The 20,293-nt window shown below is 48.0% G+C and overlaps 2 protein-coding genes across 2 annotated transcripts in view; one reads left to right on the top strand and one right to left on the bottom strand.

Annotated features, from left to right (window-relative positions):
- The window catches only part of LOC145348190 (complement factor B-like), a 43,711-nt gene extending 38,970 nt beyond the window's left edge, over nt 1-4,741 (top strand). The window contains exons 17-18 of the mRNA XM_080196384.1: nt 1,149-1,198; nt 4,320-4,741. Of these exons, the coding sequence (XP_080052510.1) occupies nt 1,149-1,198; nt 4,320-4,472 (203 nt within the window). The 3' untranslated portion in view covers nt 4,473-4,741. The remainder of the gene's footprint in view (nt 1-1,148; nt 1,199-4,319) is intronic.
- A 1,594-nt stretch (nt 4,742-6,335) lies between these two features.
- The window catches only part of skic2 (SKI2 subunit of superkiller complex), a 55,361-nt gene continuing 41,403 nt past the window's right edge, over nt 6,336-20,293 (bottom strand). Inside the window, exons 23-29 of the mRNA XM_080196383.1 lie at nt 20,133-20,277; nt 17,728-17,854; nt 16,447-16,657; nt 14,420-14,530; nt 12,440-12,658; nt 11,177-11,317; nt 6,336-8,165 (exon numbers count right to left, since the gene is read on the bottom strand). Of these exons, the coding sequence (XP_080052509.1) occupies nt 7,965-8,165; nt 11,177-11,317; nt 12,440-12,658; nt 14,420-14,530; nt 16,447-16,657; nt 17,728-17,854; nt 20,133-20,277 (1,155 nt within the window). The 3' untranslated portion in view covers nt 6,336-7,964. The remainder of the gene's footprint in view (nt 8,166-11,176; nt 11,318-12,439; nt 12,659-14,419; nt 14,531-16,446; nt 16,658-17,727; nt 17,855-20,132; nt 20,278-20,293) is intronic.

Raw genomic sequence — 20,293 nt, 5'->3', positions numbered from 1 at the left:
TGTGGCTCTGGAGTCACATGTAGGCCACACCGGGTAAGGACGGCAGATTTCTTTCCTTAAAGGACATTCGTGAACCAATGGGTTTTTGGACTTTTACTTCTAGAGGTGAAATTTAGGATACTGTGAAGGTACAAAGATGTGTGACTGCTCACAGCGGCCTGTTGGAGACTCCAGCTGCCCTGGGCAGGTACTGTTGCTGTTCCTGCTCCTGCTGGCCTCCTCAACCCACTCCACCTTCATGACCCCTGTGCTCCTTCAGGGGTCTGGTGCTTGTGCAGGAGATCGAGAGAGAGCGACCAAAGGCAGAAAGCGCATGCACTGTGGCTACTCACCTTCACACTGCTCCTCCAGTCACACTGTTTTATTCCCACTTTTGCTGCTGATAGGCTCACAAGACAGACAGAGGCCAGATTATGCCCCATGGGATACGTGTTGAAGAAGCATGCTCCATCTAATCTCTAACCATCTCTTTTCCAAGGAAAACACTCCCAATTTTTCCAATCTGTGCATTTTGTCATCCCTAGAACCATTCTTCTGAACCTTTTCTGCACCCTCTCTAATGCCTTCCTAATTGGATGCAATGCTCCAGTTGAGACCAAACCAGTGTTTTACAGGACTTGAACATTTCTTCCTTGCTTTTGTACTACAATCTCTTTATAATAAAGCCTGGGATGTTGAACATGTTGTTGCCGGATGACAGCGTCTTTTGTATAATAGAATCCCTACAGTAGACAGCCCATCGTGTCTGCACCAACCACAATCCCAGCCAGGCCGTATTCCTGTAACCCCACATATTTACCCTGCTAATCCCCTGCTACGAGGATCAATTTAGCATAGTCAATCAACCTACCCCGCACACAGCTTTTGGACTGTGGGATGAAACCGGGGCACTAGGAGGAAACTCATGCAGACATGGGGAGAACGTGCAAACTCCCCACAGACAGTGACCCGAGACCAGAATTGAATCTAGATCCCTGGCACTGTGAGGCAGCAGTGCTAACCACTGTGTCACCCCTAGTCATTGCAGCAGTGATCAAGTACAACATGTTGCTGCCCCTGGGAGCTTGGCTTCAGATTTTCATCAGTCAACAGACTGATGGACGGTCAGTTAAAGGTGACTAACTCTTGCATTTGTTTCTTTTCAAAAGGAGATTCAGGAGGACCCTTGTATATTCAGAAATTATATCGATATGTTCAGGTCTGTATACAATGAAACCATGTAATTCGCCAAGTCATACTTAATCTTGTAGCAATCAAGGGGCTGTGAAATCTCAGATTCACAGCAGGCTCAGGAGAATTTCAGTGCCACAGAGCGACTGAGAAATTGGGATTTCCCAGAGCAGAATTTATTTATTTTTGTCTTATTTATTAGTGTGACAAGTAGGCTTACATTAACATCGCAATGAAGTTATTGTGAAAATCTGCTAGTTGCCACACTCTGGTGCCAGTTTGGGTAAACTGAGGGAAAATTTAGCACGGCCAGTGCAACTAACCAGCATGCCGTTTGGATTGTGGGAGGAAATTGGAACACCCGGAGGAAACACATGCAGACACGGGGAGAACGTGCAGACTCCGTACGGTGACCCGAGATTGGAATTGAACCCGGGTCCCTGGAGCTGTGAGACAGCAATGCTAACCACTGTACCACCATGCTGCCCATTTAATAGAGGTCACAGTGTTGTAACGGCATAGAAAGAGGCCATTCTGCCCCTCGAGACAATGCCAGTATTCCAAATTACAAATGGTTTTGATTCCATGGATCAGGACAAAGTGTTTTCAATAGAAAGAACAGGGGACTGTAACTAATTAGATCGTTCTTTCAAAGGGTTAGCATTAGGACAGTGGGTCAATTGTCCTCTTTCTGTGCTCCATCATTCTATTTTGACAATTAAGTAGTAACGAATCTTCACTCAGGTTGTATCTTGTCACTTGAAACATCTCAAGTTTTTTCACCAACAGTGGACAACATTGAAGTGTGGTCACTGTGATTGTGTGTGTGTGTGAACGATGCCAGTACACACACACACACACACACACACACACACGCACAGAAAGGTTGGAGGTGTTGTGGATAGTTTGGACGGATGTCAGAAGTTGCAGCGTGACATAGATAGGATGCAAGACTGGGCGGAGAAGTGGCAGATGAACTTCAACCCGGATAAATGTGTAGTGGTACATTTTGGCAGGTCAAATGGGATGAAGGAATACAATATTAAGGGTAAGACTCTTAGCAGTGTGAAAGATCAGAAGGATCTTGGGGTCCCGGTTCATAGGACTCTCAAATCAGCTTCACAGGTAGAGGATGTGGTTAAGAAGGCATATGGTGTACTGGCCTTCATCAACTAAAGAATTGAGTTTAGGAGTCAGGAGATAATGCTGCAGCTTTATAAGACCCTGGTCAGACCCCACTTGGAGCACTGTGCTCAGTTCCGGTCGCCTCATTACAGGAAGGATGTGGAAGCCGTTGAAAGGATGCAGAGGAGATTACAAGGATGTTGCCTGGATTGGGTGGCATGCCTTATGAGGATAGGTTTAGAGTGCTCAGTCTTTTCTCCTTGGAGAGACGAAGAATGAGAGGTGACCTGATAGAGGTGTATAAGATCTTGTGAGGTACTGATCGAGTGGATTCTCAGGGGCTTTTTCCCAGGGCTGAAATGGCTGCCACAAGAGGACACAGGTGTAGGGTGCTGGGGAGTAGGTACAGAGGAGATGTCAGGGGTAAGTTTTTCACTCAGAGGGTGGTGGGTCCGTGGAATCAGCTGCCATGGGTGGTGCTGGAGGCAAATTCGATAGGCTCTTTTAAGAAAATTCTGGATGAGTACATGGGATTTAATAGGATTGAGGGTTATAGGTAAGCCTAGTAGGTAGAGATATGATCGGTGCAAATTGTGGGTTGAAGGGCCAGTTTGTGCTGTAGTTTTTCTATGTTCATTTGCACAGAGCCCACAACCAAGGCTGATAGGCCTGGCCAGTTAATCTGTCTGGATGGCAATTGTTCAGGGACATCAGGAGGATTCCCCATGCTCTACTTTGGGCTGGATTCTGCAATCACCAGCTGAATCAGCAGCGAGGATGTTAACTAAAAGACTGCACCTTCTGCAATGCAGCACTCCCTCAGTGATAGGCTCGAGTCTTAGTTGAGATCGTCCAAAGATGTGTGGATTAGGTGGATTGGCCAAGCTAAATTGCCCCTTAGTTCAGGGGGCCTAACTAGAGTAAATGCATGGGGTTATGGGGATAGGGCCTGGGTGGAATTGTGATCAGTGCAGACTTGATGGGCCAAATGGCTTCCTTGTGCACTGTAGGATTCTACGTAGGCTCGAGTTCTGGAGTGGGGCAAAAACCCACAACCTTCTGACATAATCCTGCCATGCCAAAGTGATTAAAAACAACACAGGTGCACTGCTGCCTCTTAGCACCAGGGGTCCAGGTTCGATTCCAGCCTTGCGTGACCGTGTGGAGTTTGCTCCTTCTCCGTGCATCTGCTTTGGTTTCGTCTGGGTGCTCCAGTTTCCTCCCATACTCCCAAGATGATTATGCTAAACAGTCCCTTAGTTTCCCAAGATGTATAAAGTGGGGGTGGATTAACAGGGGAGTGAACCAACCATCTTCAGCTGCTGCATCAACAACCTTCCCTTAGGTTAGAAGTGGGGATGTTCACTAATGAGTACACAATGTTCAGCACCATTCGCACCTCCTCAGATATTGAAGCAGTCCATGTTCAAATGCAACAAGATCGGGACAAGATCCATGTTTGGGCCGACAAGTGGCAAGTAACACCTGCACAGATTTGCTGCCCTCGTCCTTCTAGATGGAAGTGGTCATGGGTTTGGAAGGTGCTGCCTAAGGATCTTTAACTTTAAAGTTTATTTATTAGTCACAAATAAGGCTTACATTAACACTGCAATGAAGTTACTATGAAATTCCCCTAGTCGCCACAGCCCTTATTCGGGTCAAGACACCTAACCACTGTAGGGATTCAATGAACAATAAGGATGAAAGAAGTCATAAGGTGGTTAGTTGAATTCTAAACTTCAGGAGTTCAAAGCCTGTGACTCCTCCAATATAATGATTCTGGATGAGTTGAAGAAATTGCAATGAAACTTTTATTTCAATTCAGAGGTGCATTTGGAGCTGGGGAGGAGTGCGAATGCTAAACAAACAGCTAGATCGCTATTTGGCTACAAAGGATTTCATTATAGCCTTTTGATGTTAAGTTTTAGTTAGTGACTGCACCCACACCCCCAACTCCCCTTTTTGAGTTGTGACAGGTATCCTCTGCAAGGTACCATCTAAGCATTGTACTTGTGCCTTTCCAGGTGGGAGTTGTAAGCTGGGGAGTTAAGGACATGTGCATGGAGCACCGACTGCCAACAGACGCCAGAGATTTCCACATCAACCTGTTCAAGGTGCTGGGCTGGTTGAAGCAGCACCTGGTCAACAGCATCAGATTTCTGGACCTGCCCCAGTAGCTGACGCAAGCCCGCAATTGGCTGCTGAGTGGATTCCAATGCCACATTTTCTCACATGTTAAATGATTGTGTTTGGATAAGTTTTGCCTGCCCTGCATCCGGGTTCAAATCGTCCCCGATCAATCGTATATCTTGGAGTAGTTCCCAGCTAAAGAATTTTCCTGTGCTGGCTGGGAGCCCTGTAATCCACGGAACTGGAACCTCCCATTTTCTGCTATCTCCATGAGTTCCCACTCTGGATTGCCTGTTGTTCTGCAGAGTCACGGGGGGGGGGGGGGGGGCTCCCAATTTGCAATGTGGGCTGCAATAAATAGCATTCAGCAGTGCAATTCAATCCCTGGGTAGGGGTGCCAAAGTTTATTAATTACAGGAGTCCCCAGGAATTAAGATTAGGCTGTGTTCTTTTCTGCTGAACATTGTTGGGGAAGCACTTCCTACAGATGCTCAGTTGCAGTCTCATTGCCACCATTAGCTGGCAGCATTAAAATTACAAGTTGGCTTGAAGACTAACAATAAAGTTTTAATTTACCCATTTTCCCAACCGTGCAGTCCTTAACCAAGTGCAAGTTTTGTGTAAATGCTGCCTATAATTTATCAACTGTCAAAAATGCTTCTGAAGGTAGATAAACTAGAAAGTTCAGTAAATGAGATTCTCAACTTCCAATGTGGACATTGATATCCTTCAACTAAATATTACAACCAATGGCAAAACAAAACCAGTTACAAAAGTAATTTGCCAAAACAAAGTCCCTGAGATGACAAGTCCCATACAAGATGTGGCACAGTGGTTAGCACTGCTATCTCAGTGCCAGGGACCCAGGTTCAATTTCCGGCTTGGGTCACTGTCTGTGTAGAGTTTGCACGTTCTCTCTGTTTCTGCGTGGGTTTCCTCCAGGTGCTCCAGTTTCCTCCCACAGGCCATGCTATATTGCCCTTTAGTGTCAGAGGACTAGCTAGAGTAACTGTGCGGGGTTATGGGATAGGGCCTGGATGGGATTGTGATCGATGGGTGAATAGCCTCCTTTTGCCCTGTAGGGATTCTATGTTGTGCACAGAGACTTGACATTAAGTCTAGCATAAGGAGCAACACTCTCGTGGAGGCCAAAAGCTCATTCGCAATTAGGAACTGGAATGAATCATTGTTGACAAATTATATTTTTCTTTCCCCTCTGTTTGCTGCAGTGGATTGATGCGGCATGGTGGCAGTGGTTAGCATTGCCGCCTCACAGCACCAGAGACCCAGGTTGGGAGTTTGCACATTCTCCCCATATCTGTGTGGGTTTCCTCCCACACTCCAAGGTTAGGTGAATTGGCCATGATAAATTGCCCCTTAGCGACAGGGAGATTAGCCGGGTAAATTGGTGGAGTTACAGGGATAAGGCCTGGTGTTCCTGTTGTCGGTGCAGACTTGATAAGCCAAATGACCTCCTTCTGCACTGTAGGGATTCTATGCTGGTCACATCACAGATATTCCAAACTCCAAACACTTGTGCTCATGTTGATGACTGCAGCGAAAAGGCTAAGTGTGGTTTATGCAACCCTTCTGGCCGGTGGCAGGAGTTTAGGGCTTGACGACGAAACATGCAGAGATCTGAGAGGGAGAATTATGACCAATGGGGTGTGTGCATGCATGTTGGTTTTGAATCTAGTTTATACACTTTCCTCGGTCAGTTATCTAATTATTAGTGAGAGGGAAGGGGAGTAAAAGTCAACTGACCAAGTCTGGAACTTGGAAATAGAACATCTCTGAAACTTCAGATATTCAGGCAACCAGAATTGGCTGCACGTGAGTGGGAAGTTCAGCTCTGCTGTTTATAACTGTGCGATTAAAAACAAGACTGGCTGAAAAGAGAAGAAAGAGAAGGGGAATGCGGTTTATTACAGACTGCAGTTTCATCCTCCGGAAAGTTGTTGGGTTGTATCCACCTAGGCATGATGATAAGCGATTAAAACAGAACATAGCTGGTCAGTCAGGCAGAGATTTAGCTCTAGGTTTAGGATGGAGTTTTGAGTTCCTAAATTTGCTGGTGACCCAAAGATAGGTAGGAAAGTAAGTTGCAAAGAGGATATGGAAGGCACAATTTTACTGGCTCACCATGCCAATTGATCGGCACTGTAAGCCAGTAAGACTGCCTAAGAGATGAAAGATTGGGTTCATGCCCAGTTTCTCACCTCACGTAATCGTAACGGCTCTGCCCCCACCCCCACAACCACCAGTGAGGATCGCAGTTCTGTCCAAAAATGTTGCATCCTCTGCTTGCAATGAAACAGGCAATTTTGTGATCAATTAAAGTGTGATGAAAACAGATTCAACTTTCAAAAGAGAATTGGATAAATACATGAAAGGAGGGTTTCAAAGCTACGGGGAAAATGCAGGCCTCCGGGGAGGAAGAGTGACAAATTGGATAGTTCTTTCAATAGGCATGATGGGGCGAATGGCTCTGCCCGGTATTTCATTGTTCTCCGAGTCTGCTCGATGTTTCTATAGACAAGCTAGATTCAGAAAGAATGTACCCGATGATGGGCACAGTCCAGAACTAGGGGTCATAGTTTGAGGATACAGGGATAACACTTTTAGGACTGAGGTGAGGAGAAATGTCTTCACCAGAGTATATGTGTGGAATTCACCACAAAGTAGTTGAGGACAAAACGTTGTGCGATTTCAAAAATAAATTAGATATAGCTCTTGGTGCTAAAGGGATCAAGGGATAAAGGGATATGGGAGGAAGGGGAGAAGATCAAGGGATATGGGAGGAAGTGGTGGGAAATTAAGGGATATGGGAGGAAGTGGGAGAAATCAGAGATATGGGAGGAAGGGGAGGAAGGAGGATATTGAATATGATGATCAGCCATGATCAAAATAAATGGCAAAGCAGGCTCGAAGGGCCGAATGGCCTACAGCTGCTTCTAGTTGCTATATTATTAATATTTACATTTGAAGGTCTATTCATTAAACGTTAGAATCATGCCTAAAAAGCCAGTCATACTTGTATTTACATAGCTCCTTTCATGGCCTTTGCAAAGCAATGCCCAACAGCAGTGCAGGTTGATGAAGCGAAAGGACACTCTGTTCTATAAAGTGAGGTAGCTGACACACGCACTCACGCATACGCACGCACTCACACATGCACTCACATTCCTATCCTCAGAGGGGAGGAATTTCTAGCAAGGGAAACGCTTTGTGCGGAAACCCTTCCCTGCTGGAGTCCCAACACTCAGTGTGGAACTCCAAGTCCTGGTGGCTGCCCAGAGGTACCACAGTATGAGGAACCGTGCTGAGTTGGGCTCTCAGCAGCAGTCTTCCCCAAACACATTCTCCCCGCGCGCTGATCCTGATGAAATGCTGGGCGCTGTGGAGAGGCGCAGCGGTGGCGCACTAACCGGTAAGACGCGGCTGGATTGAAAGGCGCAGGCTCTTGCTCGGCTGTTTATTGAAACGACGAGAAGCAGCAGCGGCGGGCGTGCAAAGGCCCCGGGTGGCGGGAACGGCCGTCACTGGGTGTACAGGCTGGCGGCGAACACAATGTCCCTCTTGATCAGATTCGAGGCCTGCTCCATTTTGGCGTTGAGGGTGGGGTCCCCGATGATGCGAGCGGCGTTGCGCACGTCGCGGCACGTCTCGTTCAGCCGCTGGATACACCGCACGATGATTCCCTCCTGGACGTCAGTGAGCCGCGTGATTTCGGCGAAGGGCTGAGAACAAAACAGTAAACACGGGCGTGTTACTCAGAGCAACAACCACAACTTGCATTCACTGAACTGTGCTGCTCATGTTCTGGGGACTCAGGTTCGACTCTTGCCACAGCAGTTGGTGGAATTTGAATTCTATATATGAAAAAAAAATCTGGAATTAAGAATCTCCAAGACCGTGAAACCAATGTCGCAAAAACCTAACTATCTAGCTCACTAATATCTTTCAGGGGAGGAAATCTACCATCCTTACCTGGTCTGGTCTGCATGTGACTCCCGAGCCACAGCAATATCGTTGACCCTCAGCTGCCCTCCAAGGACAACTAGGGATGGGCAATAAACGCTGGCCAGCCAGTGATGCCCATGTCCCACAAATGAATTAAAAAAAATACAAGAAATAGAAGTAGCAGAAGGCCACCACGCCCTTCGAGTCTGCCCCGTCGTTCAATATGATCATGGCTGATCTATGCCCGCCTCAACCCCTTTTCTGCCATTTTCCCTTAGCCCTCTCTCTACCTTCCTCAATCTATCAAATATTTATCCACCTCCACTTTAAATACTTCCAATGATCAGCGAATTCCAGAGATTCAATACTCTCTGCGAGAAGAAATTTCTACATACCTCTCTTTTAAATGACCAGTTTGTTACCTTGTAGTTGTCTCCCCTTGTTTGAGACTCTCGCATTAGTGAAAACATCTCAGCATCTATCCTGTTAAGTTTGCTCAGCATTGTACATATTTGAATCAAGGTCACCCCTCACTTTTCTAAACTCCAAGGAATACAGACCCAGACTAATTAGTCTCCCTTGATAGGACAACCTTCCCAGCCCAGGAATTAGCCTGGTGTCTCTCCTTTGGACTGTCTCCAATATTACTACAAGATTCTGCACAAACTAAACTTCACACTTTACATTACCGGAGACCAAGCTCCTCCAGCAGATAGTTGGGAGGTGACCAATAGCCTGTTAAAATGGTTTCCATAGAGTAGAAGACTTTATGGAATCCTGACAGTGCAGAATGAGGCCATTGGGTCCATCGAGCTTGCACTGGCAACAATCCCATCCCAGCCCTATCCAAGTAACTCCAAGTATTTAACCTGCCAACCCCCCTGAAGCTAAGCGGCAATTCAGCATGGCCAATCAACATAACCCACACATCTTTGGAGTATGGGAGGAAACCAGAGTACCCAGAGGAAACCCACACAGACATGGGGAGAACACGCAAACTCCGCACAGACAGTGGCCCGAGGCCGGGATTGAACCCAGGTCCCTGGCGCTGTGAGGCAGCAGCGCTAACCACTGTGCCACCCCTCCTTTTTAGAGGAGGAAAGCAGTTGGAGAAGTGCAGAGCTTTAGGGGGGAAATTCCAGAGTTTGGAGCCAAGGCAACTTAAGGAATGGTCGCTAATGGTGGAGGAATTACAATTGGAGGGAAGGGGCTGATCTAGAGACTCGAATCCAAGTTGCGCAGATATCTCAGCGGGGTGGAGCGGGAACTGTGGAGGAGAGATTTTGTCACAAGAATGAGAATTTTACAGTCAACCTTCATCAGACTGGGAGTCGATGTTGGTTCATTAGCACCTCGGGTGCTGGGTGATAGGAATGGCACAGGGCTTTGGATAAATTGCAGTTTACAGAAGCTGCAAGTTCGAAGATCAGTCAGGGTGCATTGAATTATTCCAAAGTGGAGGTGACAAAGACACCAGCTGAAGGGTGACAGCTATATATGACCCATAACAGGAAAGGGAGGGCGTGGGGGGGTGGGGGGTAGAATCGGGCAATAATACTACAGAGGTGGAAATTGTTGGCCAGCCTTATTAATGGACCAGGTATGCAGGGGAAAGCTGATAAGCACAGTTACAAACAGACTGGTTTATTGTCAGTTGCCAGGGAGAAAGGGGATGGAGACAGTCGCTAGGGAGCGGGATTAGTGACAGGGATCAAAGGCAATGGCTTCAATCTTCTCAATATTAAACTGGCAGAAAGAAGCAACCGGTATTAAAAAGACAGATGCTCCAAATACCATGATGTTTTGTCTTTTTCTGAAGAGTACGCTTGCATTACCTTCTATATATTTGGAAAATTCACATGGAATCTGCTCCCACCATCATCCAGATATTAAACACCTAAACTCTCTGTCAACCTTCCTCTCGTTCGTTCTTCAACTGTATTAAATCTATGACCTCCAGCAATAGTTTCTCCCTATTTGCTGGATCAAACCCCTAATAGCTGGATCAAACCCCTATTAAATCTTCCCTTCACCTTTCCTTCTCCAAGGCGAACATTATCACTCTCTCACCACTTTACATAGCTGGAGTCTCCCATTCCCCCTTCAATACCCTCGCCAAAAGCCTGACATCTTTCTGAATGCTGTGTCCAATATCGAGGGTAGTCATGATGTGGAGATGCCGGTGTTGGACTGGGGTACAACAGAAAGAAATCCCACAACACCAGCTTAAAGTCCAACAAGTTTATTTGTAGCAAATGCCCCAAGCTTTCGGAACAAGCTGTCCCTTCATCAGGTGGCTGGGGCGTTTGCCACAAATAAACTTGTTGGACTTTAAGCTGGTGTCGTGAGATTTCTTTCTGTTTTTCTCCAATATCTCAGCCAGGGACTTGACCATTTAAAGGTTTTGCATGAATTTCTTCTTCTGTATTTACGCCAATGATCCCATATGCTACTTTCTGAAACCACCTCCTCAACTTGTCCTGCTGGGACCTTCCAGAATTTGTGAACATAAATCATACCCTCAAACCCCATTCTGCCTGTGCAGTCACTTTAGTGGAACTTCAAACCCCGCTTTAATCTTTCACACTCCTGTCTTCTATATGTAACTCAGACAGGAACCCCCAGTGTTTGGATATTGACAGGGATTAAAAACGTCCCACCCAAAACAAAAGATTTCTGGCATCTCTTGCCAGCAGTTTAATAAGCCTTCAGCAGAATGCTGGGCTGTGAGAATGACAAATAAAACAGCAGGCGGTTTACAGCAGAGACTCCTCTGGGGCACACTCACCAGGCCCTTTGCCCACTCATACACCACTTCCACCAAGCCGAATTTCAACTGGTCCACAAAATCTTCGATGGACTCCTGCAGGTTACACTCTCGCTGCAAGGTGGCAATCCTCTCTGCAACACCACGAATCCGCTCGATTCCCTGCAAAGAAAGGACATCTCAGTAATGCAAATACTAAACAATATAAAAACTAATGGATCCACATCTCTCCCACCCTGCCCCCTCGCACTCCCCGTGATCTCGCTGTCCCCTCCCCGCTACATTTGCTCTCTTCTCCCACCCTCTCTTCCCTGGCGCCCTCACTCACTCCCGGCCCCCTGGCGCTCTACCCCCGCCATCCCCTGACACTCCTCCTCCCGCCCTCCCGCCCTGCCCCCCCACCCCCACCCCTCGTGCGCTCCCTACTAAGGTGGTCAAGAAGGCGTATGACATGTTGACCTTCATGGGTCAGGGTGTTAAGTATAGAATTGGAAAATCATATTGTAGCTGTATAAGACTTTGGTTAGGCTGCATTTGGAGTATTGTGTACAATTCTGGTCACCACACTGCCGGAAGGATGTTGATGCATTGAAATTGATGCAGAAAAGATTTACCAGGATGTTGCCTGGTTTAGAGGATAAAGACTATGAAGAAAGGTTGAACAAATTCGGATTGTTTTCACTGGAGCTTCGGAGGATGAGGTGGGGCGAGAGTTGGTTTTACAAGATTATGACAGAGTTGGATAGAGTGGATAGTCAAATTTTTTTTTTCCCCCCATAGTCGAAGCGTTAGTTACTCAGTGGCATCAGTTGAAAGTGAGAGGGAGAAAGTCTAAAAGAGATGTAAGGGGCATGTTTTTCATGCAGGGCCTGTACCCAGTGCACGCTCACCTAGTTTGCAAGGTCTATACTCAGTGCCCACTTACCCAGTCCACAAGGTCTATACCCCATGCACACTCACCCAGACTGCAGGGTTTGTAGCTCAGTGCCCACTCACCCAGACTATAGAGCCTGTACCCAACGCACACGCACCCAGTCTGCAAGGTCTGTACCCAGTGCACACACGTCCAGTCCACAGGGTCTATGTCTAGTGCCCACTCACCCTGACTGCAGAGCCTACACCCCAATGTAAACACATCCTGACTGCAGGGCCTGTACCCAATGCCCACTCACCCAGACCACAGGGGCTGCCCCCCCAGCACCCACTGAGACAGACCACCCAGACTGCAGGGTCTGTCCCCCAGTGCCTGGTTGTTGAGTCCCCAGGGTTGAACTTGCCCCTCACCTTGCGAAGAACCTCACTGATCTCTGGCTCCACCTGCGTTTTCTGTTGGAAGACCAGGCAGGACAGAAGTGCCACAATCTCCTCTGGTTGCAGGTCTGTTAACACGTTCTCAAACACCATCTCCGTCACAATCAGCTCATGGTTGCTAATCTCACAGGCCACTCGGCCCTTCAGCTGCACAGCACAGCTCTCGTCGATATACTTGAGAGCCTTTAGCACCTGTTGGGAAGGAGTCAGAACAAGGAAGTCAGCGGTAGCGTCTGGGCCGAGATGGGACAAAAAATATAACTGTGTCAACTGGACTAATGAGCCTTTTTTTGTGATTTTCAAAATGGACAGTTGCCCAGTTGTTTCCAGCTGGTCACATGCTGGTATCCGGCACTTTCAAAGTAACAAAGGGTAACACTGCCAACATCTTCAATGTAACTCCTAGCCTTGGTTTTCCAACCCAGCTAACTCAATGGTTCCAAGGTCTGCTTGAACCAAACCCGAACAAAGACAATCCGTCACAGGTCCTAATCCCCAGCAATGGTGCTATTAAGCTGGTATTCATGAACCATTCATGTTCTAACACAATGCTTTCAACAAAAGAACTTCATTTAACAACCCAAAAGCCAGCGTCTCTAAGAACAAAAGGAATCCTAACTCCAGTTAAACACTCCAAAACTCTGGCCATGGAAATCCTTTCACAGGATCCCCACAATTCAGGAGGCTATTTGGCCCATTGTGTCTGTACTGACAATAATCCCACCCAGGCCCCATCCCCATAACCCCCTGTAATTCTCTCTGCTAAACCCCCTGACATTACGGGAAATTTAGCGTGATGAATCAACCTAACCCACACATTTGTGGGGTGGCATGGTGGCACAGTGGTACAGTGGTTAGCACTGCTGCCTCACAGCACCAGGAACTAGATCGATTCCCAGCTTGGGTCACTGTCTGTGTGGAGTTTGCACGTTCTCCCTGTGTCTGCTTCAGTTTCCACCGGGTGCTCCGGTTTCCTCCCACAGTCCAAAGATGTACGGGTTAGGTGGATTGACCAAGCCAAATTTCCCTTTAGTACCAGGGTGACTAGCTAGGGTAAATGCACGGAGATAGGGCCTGGGAGGGATTGTAGTCGGTGCAGACTCGATGGGCCGACCAGCCTCCTTGTGCATTGTAGGGGTTCTACGATCTTAGGACTGTGGGAGGAAGCCGGAGCACCCAGAAGAAACCCATTCAGGCATAGGGAGAACATGCAGACTCCACACAAACAGTAACCCGAGACCAGAATTGAACCCGGGTCCCTGGCACTGTGAGGCAGCAGTGTTAATCATCAAGGAGGAGTGGTGAGAGTATGTCACGTGACGTCTCCCAAACTGCACTGTAACATCGTCCAGTGGAACTGAACTCCGGCAGTTACAGTTTTAACCCTCAATGAGAGCAGAGCTCCGGGCAACAGCCTGCGCTGTCTGCCATCAAGTCGGTGGCAGCAGGAAGAACTCTGGCTCTCGTTAAAAAAACTGCCGGGACCTTGGAACTCATGCTCCAGACTAACTCTATGTATCTTCTCCCACCGTGGAAGTCCCACTCTAGAAAGATAGATCACCCTACAGTCAGTCAACATCCTCTCTAAAAGAACTGCTTCTGGACACCTGTATAACCACAACTTGTATTTTATTATGGTCACGCCACAAGCCCTCTTCCTCTGTCCTTATTCTCCCATTGTGTGTGTGATTGGAAATAGGTGGACAGTGTGTAATATAAACCAGTCCTTTTTATTTCATCTTCCCTCTAGTTTGCTGCAGAAGTTATTAACAGAGATTGAGACATTCCAAATTTAAGCATTGGGAAAAATATGCCACCATTATTTAAAGGAGGAAAACAGTAAAAAACACTTTTCTGTTTCTAGAAGGGAAGGGAGCGGGAAATCAGGAGAGTTCAGATTAACCCCAGTCTCTCGCTCTCCTCACTCTCATGGATGTGTCCCGTCACACTTACATTGACTCTCTGCTCGTACTCTGGTAGTAGCATGAGACTCCGGTCCGAGACCAGGAAACGAAGTCGGTCCAGTTCGTCTTTGATCATCATCCGATCGTGCATCCGTGCGTACTGCCGAGAGGAACATGAACAATTAGTGGAGGTTAAAATGCATCAGTGTAGTTTCACCACCACCCCCTCCAACCCACACCCAACTGGCCTTCCAGAGGTGTGTATTCTGCATGGAAGAGGAGTGAGGAGCAATCAGCAGCGGTTAGCTGATGTCCCTCTCTCTGCCACTGAGAGGTGGCCCTTTAAGAGTTAATCTCATGTACCTTACATGCACACGGAGGAGATTATACAGACAGTGAACTGGGAGCTCTCACCACTGCCCAGACACTCACTCACTGACCCTTCCCAGTCTCCTCCCATTCATCACCACCTGCTGAGCTGACCCACGATGACAGACTGGTTTGACCTGCCATTCCCGAGGCCACTGAGGGGACACTGGTACTGCCAGTCCTGAGCGGGACAGCAGTGGTGGCAGAGGGATTCAGAGACAATGCTACAACTGGTCAGTGCGCAGAGAAAGGGCACGGGTAATAAAATAGCCAGGGCGATGTCAACGCCAAGTCGCTACTGGTCAACTCTGACATCAACAAGCATGGGTGGGGCTGTCAATTAGGGGGAGGTGATGGCCCAGTGGTGTTAATCCAGAAACTCAGACCCTGGATTCGAATCCTGTCACAGCAGATGGTGAAATTTGATTTCAATTAAAAAAAAAATCTGGAATTAAGAATGTACTGATGACTGTGAAACCATTATTGATTGTGGGAAAAATCCATCTGGTTCGTTCGTCATTTAGGGAAGGAAATCTGCAGTCCTTACCCGGTCTGACCTATATGTGGCTCCAGAGCCACAGTAATACGGTTGACTCTCAACTGCCCTCGGGCAACTTAGGATGGACCATAAATGCTGGCCAGCCAGTGATATCCATATCCCACGCATGAATTTTTAAAAACTTCAATAACAGACACGACTGCAAACCATCCTACATCACCCCAATCACAGCCCCCTCCCCCCACCATCCTACTCATCTCCCACATCACCACCACAGCATCTCACATCACTCTCAACTAAATCACACCACCCCACATTTTTTTTTAATTCAATTGGCGTTGCTGGCTGGGCTAGTATTTATTGCCAATCCCTAGTTGCCCTTGAACTGAGTGGCTTGCTAGGCCATTTCAGAGGACAGCTGAGAGTCAACCACATTGCTGTGACTCTGGAGGCACATGTAGGCCAGACAGGGTAAGAATGGCAGATTTTCTTCCCTAAAGGACATTAGTGAACCAGATTTTTCTGACAATTGACAATGGTCAACATGGTTGTCAGTAGACTCTTACTAGAATTATAGAAACCCTACAATGAAGGAGGAGGCCATTCGGCCCTTCAAGCCTGCACTGGCAACAATCTCCTAACCCCACATATTTATCCATTAATCCCTCTAACCATTGTAACCCGGGACACTAAGGGGCAATTTAGCACAGTCAACCAACCGAACTGGCGTATCTTTGGAACACGCAGAGGAAACCCACGCAGACACGGGTAGAACGTGCAAACTCCAAACGGCACTGACCCAAGCCGGGAATTGAACCCAGGCCCCTGGAGCTGTGAGGCAGCAATGCTAACCACTGTGCCGCCCCAGGTTTCCACGCTTTCTTAAAATTAAATTAAAATTGAATTTAAATTCCATCAGCTGCCGTGGTGGGATTCGAACCTGGTGTCCAGAACATTTGCTGAGTTTCTGTAGATTACTAGCCCAGTGATGACACCAATGGGCCATCGCCTCTCCTTATGTCACCCAGAGACATTTACCATCAAGGTCAGCGAGCAAACATCAGCATTCCAGCTGACTACTGCCTGGGCAAAACCAGTCAGCACCAATGTCCATAACACTCAGCACAGAGGCAGGGTGGGTCAGGAGAGGTGGGCAGCGAGGGTTGGGGAGAGGCAGGCAGTGAGGAGAGGTGAAGGTCAGGCAATACCTCGGAAGAGAATCTGGGACTGTGATAACAGGTAAACTTGCTGAGGGAGTCCTCGAGACGTCTCGCCCTGGTATAGTTATCCACCAGATCCAGGTCCTTCAACTGCAGGTCATTGATGGGGTCCAGGCCAGCGATCCCATCTGGGTGGGATTCAGCCAATCGCAGGAGCTCCTGAGTGGCTGTGGTGACTGATGGGCCGGGTGGGTCGTTCCTAAGAGTAACAGAGAGAGAGAGAGAGACAGGAAGAGAGATGTTCTGTTAGATATCCAACATGCAAGCAGGTAGTGCCAGAGGCAGGCGCACCATTCACCTCAGGGCCATCCCTTTACAGGTCTGGTGGGGAATCTAAACTCAAACTTTGTGGACGGCACGGTGGCACAGTGATTAGCACTGCTGCCTCACAGCACCAGGGACCCGGGTTCAATTCCAGCCTCAGATCACTGTCTGTGTGGAGTCTGCACATTCTCCTTGTGTCTGCATGGGTTTTCTCCAGGTGCCCCGATTTCCTCCCACAATCCAAAGACGTGTAGGTTAGGTGGATTGGCCGTGCTAAATTGCCCCTTTGTGTCACGGGGTTAGCAATGGTAAATGTGGGCTTATGGGAATAGGGCCTGGGTGGGATCATGGTTGGGGCAGACTCGATGGCCAAATGGCCTCCTTCTTCACTGTAGAGTTTCCACTCCTTTTTGGAAGAGGGGGAGGAATCCTGGAGGACTGTTTGAAAAGATCGAGAGAGATCATCAGCCAGAATCGGACAGGAACAACTTACATTCATGCAGCAGATTTAATATAGTGAAACCTCACAGGAGCTTGTCAAATACATTAGAGAGATATTGGGACAAGCTTAGCAAGTTTGGAAACATTATGAAGGAGAAGATATAGTGGTAGAGAAAGGAGGATATCCCTGAATCTTAACAGCTGGAGCCACAGCCGTCAAACAGTGAAGCTGCAGTCAAAATGTGTGGGAGGCCAGAATTGGAGGAGGCCACAGAGAGCGGTGGAGGGGGGAGGGGCGGGGGGGGGGGGCGATGGAAAGCAGGAGGGGGAGGGAGCGGATGGAGAGCAGGAGAGGGAGGGACGGACGGAGTGCGGCAGAGAGCGGGGGAAGGAGAGTGAGTGGCAGAGAGTGGAGGAGGAAGGCCATGGCAGAGACTGGGGTAGGGGTGGAGGACGGTGGTAGAGGACGACGGAAACAAAGAATTTGTGTTTATTGGAAGCTCCCTGAGCCATGAACTCCTCCTCTCTGGGATCCCCCTCTCCCTGACGGAGTGCCTGACTAACCTGAAGCGAGGAATCTGCCTCTTCTTGAAGTCATCAATGATTTTATCCGCGTTGATGCGCAGAGTTTTCACAGTCACACTGCCGATATCTTTGGTGGTTAGTTTCTCCACTGTGTGTCCGCAGGGTCCTGGGAGGGGATGGGGGAAAGAGTGATCAGGCGTTAGAGGAGAGATATCAGTCGCCGGAAGCATTAGGCAAGGGGGGTGCATTTCCACATTACTAGGGGAGATCAAAATCAGTATCACCACCCTGGCTCCATGCCCCCCTTCAACACACAGGACTTTTCCCTGGCCCACTCTGAACCACACTACACAATGGCACAGTGGTTAGCATTGCTACCTCACAGCTCTAGGGACCTGGATTTGACTCCCGACTTGGGTCGCTGCCTGTAACTTTCTTCCTGCGTCCGCGTGGATTTCCTCCGGGTGCTCCGGTTTCCTCCCAGTCATCAAAAGATGTGCGAGTTAGGCTGATTGGCTGTGCTAAATTGCCCCTCAGTGTCAGGAGGATAAGCAAGGTAAATATACAGGTTTACAGGGATTGGGTCTGGGTGGGATTGTTAATGATGCAGACTGGATGGGCTGAATGGCCTCCTTCTGTTTTTTAGGGATTCCATAACTTCAATGACAGGCACACACTCACAGAGCAGGTAAAGCAAGAGAGCATGTCTCAACGCGTGTGAATACACTCACACAGGGCATCTAAATAAGACTGGTGAGTGGTGGGCACTGATAACCAAGATTAAAAAACAAATAGTGCTTTTGCTATTGGCAAGAGAAGCAACAGTGACGGAGGAAAATCCTTTCTACATAGGGAGTGGTTAAGAATTCCTACAATGCAGGAGGAGGCCATTTGGCCCATCAAGCCTGCACCGACAACAATTCCACCCAGGCCCTATCCCTGTACTTATCTCTCATATTTGCCCTGCTAATCCCATCAACACTAAGGGGCAATTTATCATGGAAATTCATCCTAATCCGTACATCTTTGGACTGTGGAAGGAATTTGGAGAACCCTGATGAAACCGACACACACATGGGGAGAATATGCAAACTCCATACAGGCAGTGACCTGAGGCTGGAATCGAACCAGGTCCCTGGCGCTGTGAAGTAGCAGTGCTAACCACTGTGCCACCCAAGAGCTATATCTGATTTCTTCATGAAATTAGACAGTACTTTGGCCTCTGATTTGTCCCCAGCTGTAAAGTTCAAGATGTTGTATGTTTTGCTAAAGACTTTATAAACGAGCCTTGGCACTTTCAATGATTTACGCACATATAACAACTCCACCCAATCGCTGCCAATTCTCTCTGCTCCTGCACCCCCTTTACAATGGTGCCCTGTATTTTGTGCTCCCTCTCCTTGTTCCTCCCACTAAAATTCAGCATTTCAAACTTCTCGACATTAAATTTTACATTCATGTCTCCTCCCATTCCACCAGCCCACGTTCTCTTGCAGTCTATCACTATCCTCCTCACAGTTCACAACATGAGTTTTGCGCCTTCTGGAGTTTTGAAAATGTGCCCTGTACTCCCAAAGTCAAGGCAGGAAAAGCAGGGGTCCAAGTACTGATGCTTGGTCAACTTCATTTGGGTGGCATGATGGCACAATGGTTAGCACTGCTGCCTCTTAGTGCTAGGGACAGGTTTGATTCCAGGCTTGGATCACTGCCTGTGCGGAGTCTGCACATTCTCCCTGTTCGGCAATGGGTTTCCTCCAGGTGCTCCAGTTTCCTCCCACAGTCCGAAAAACGTGCTGGTTAGGTCTCTCGGCCATGCTAAATTCAGCCTCAGTGTATCCAAACACCCTGAGTGCGGCGACTCAGCAGACAGTGACCCAAGGCAGGAATCAAACAGCTCCAATGACCCGGGTTTGATTCCCGGCTTGGGTGACTGTCTGTACGGAGTCTGCACGTTCTCACCATATCTGCGTGGGTTTTCTCCAGGTGCTCCGGTTTCCTCCCACAGTCCTAAAGACATACTGGTTAGGCGCATTAGCCATGCAAAATTTGCCCTCAAACAGGCACCAAAGTGTGGCGACGAGGGGATTTTCGCAATAACTTCATAAGTGTTGATGTAAATCTACTTGAGAGTAAAAACAAACTTAAACTTCAACCTTTGCATCTGTGCTACTAATGCCCGGTTATCCACAGGTTTCAACTTTGCTGACATGCCTGTTGTGTGACATTCACCAATTGTTTTTTGGAAGTCCATGTAAATCACATCAACCACATTACCCTCATCAACCCTCTCATTCACCCTCTGTTACTTCATCAAAACAGACAATCAAATGAGTGAAAAGCTGGTGTAAGAGTTGCTTGCGGACATGGGCTGATACTCAGCAGGACAGTCTGACGCTGTATAGAGGTGGGCCAGTAACACATTCAAGGTTGTGTGAGAAACTCACCTTCCGGTAGGAAGAGTTTATTGGTGAGGAGCTGGTCGGGCGTCGGTGCTGCAGGCAATTCCTCAACTTTCTCCTCTGCCTCCTCTTGCCTAGACTCCGAGAGGACCAGGGTGGTGAATGTTCGGTTGGTTGAATCCGTGGAAACCTACAGTTTATCAGAG

This window comes from Carcharhinus amblyrhynchos, chromosome 9 (genome assembly GCF_965287045.1).
Source record: "Carcharhinus amblyrhynchos chromosome 9, sCarAmb.v2.hapA, whole genome shotgun sequence".
Lineage (NCBI taxonomy): Eukaryota > Metazoa > Chordata > Chondrichthyes > Carcharhiniformes > Carcharhinidae > Carcharhinus > Carcharhinus amblyrhynchos.
Note: the sequence above shows the minus strand (reverse complement) of the source record. Positions and strands in the feature narration are given on the sequence as shown.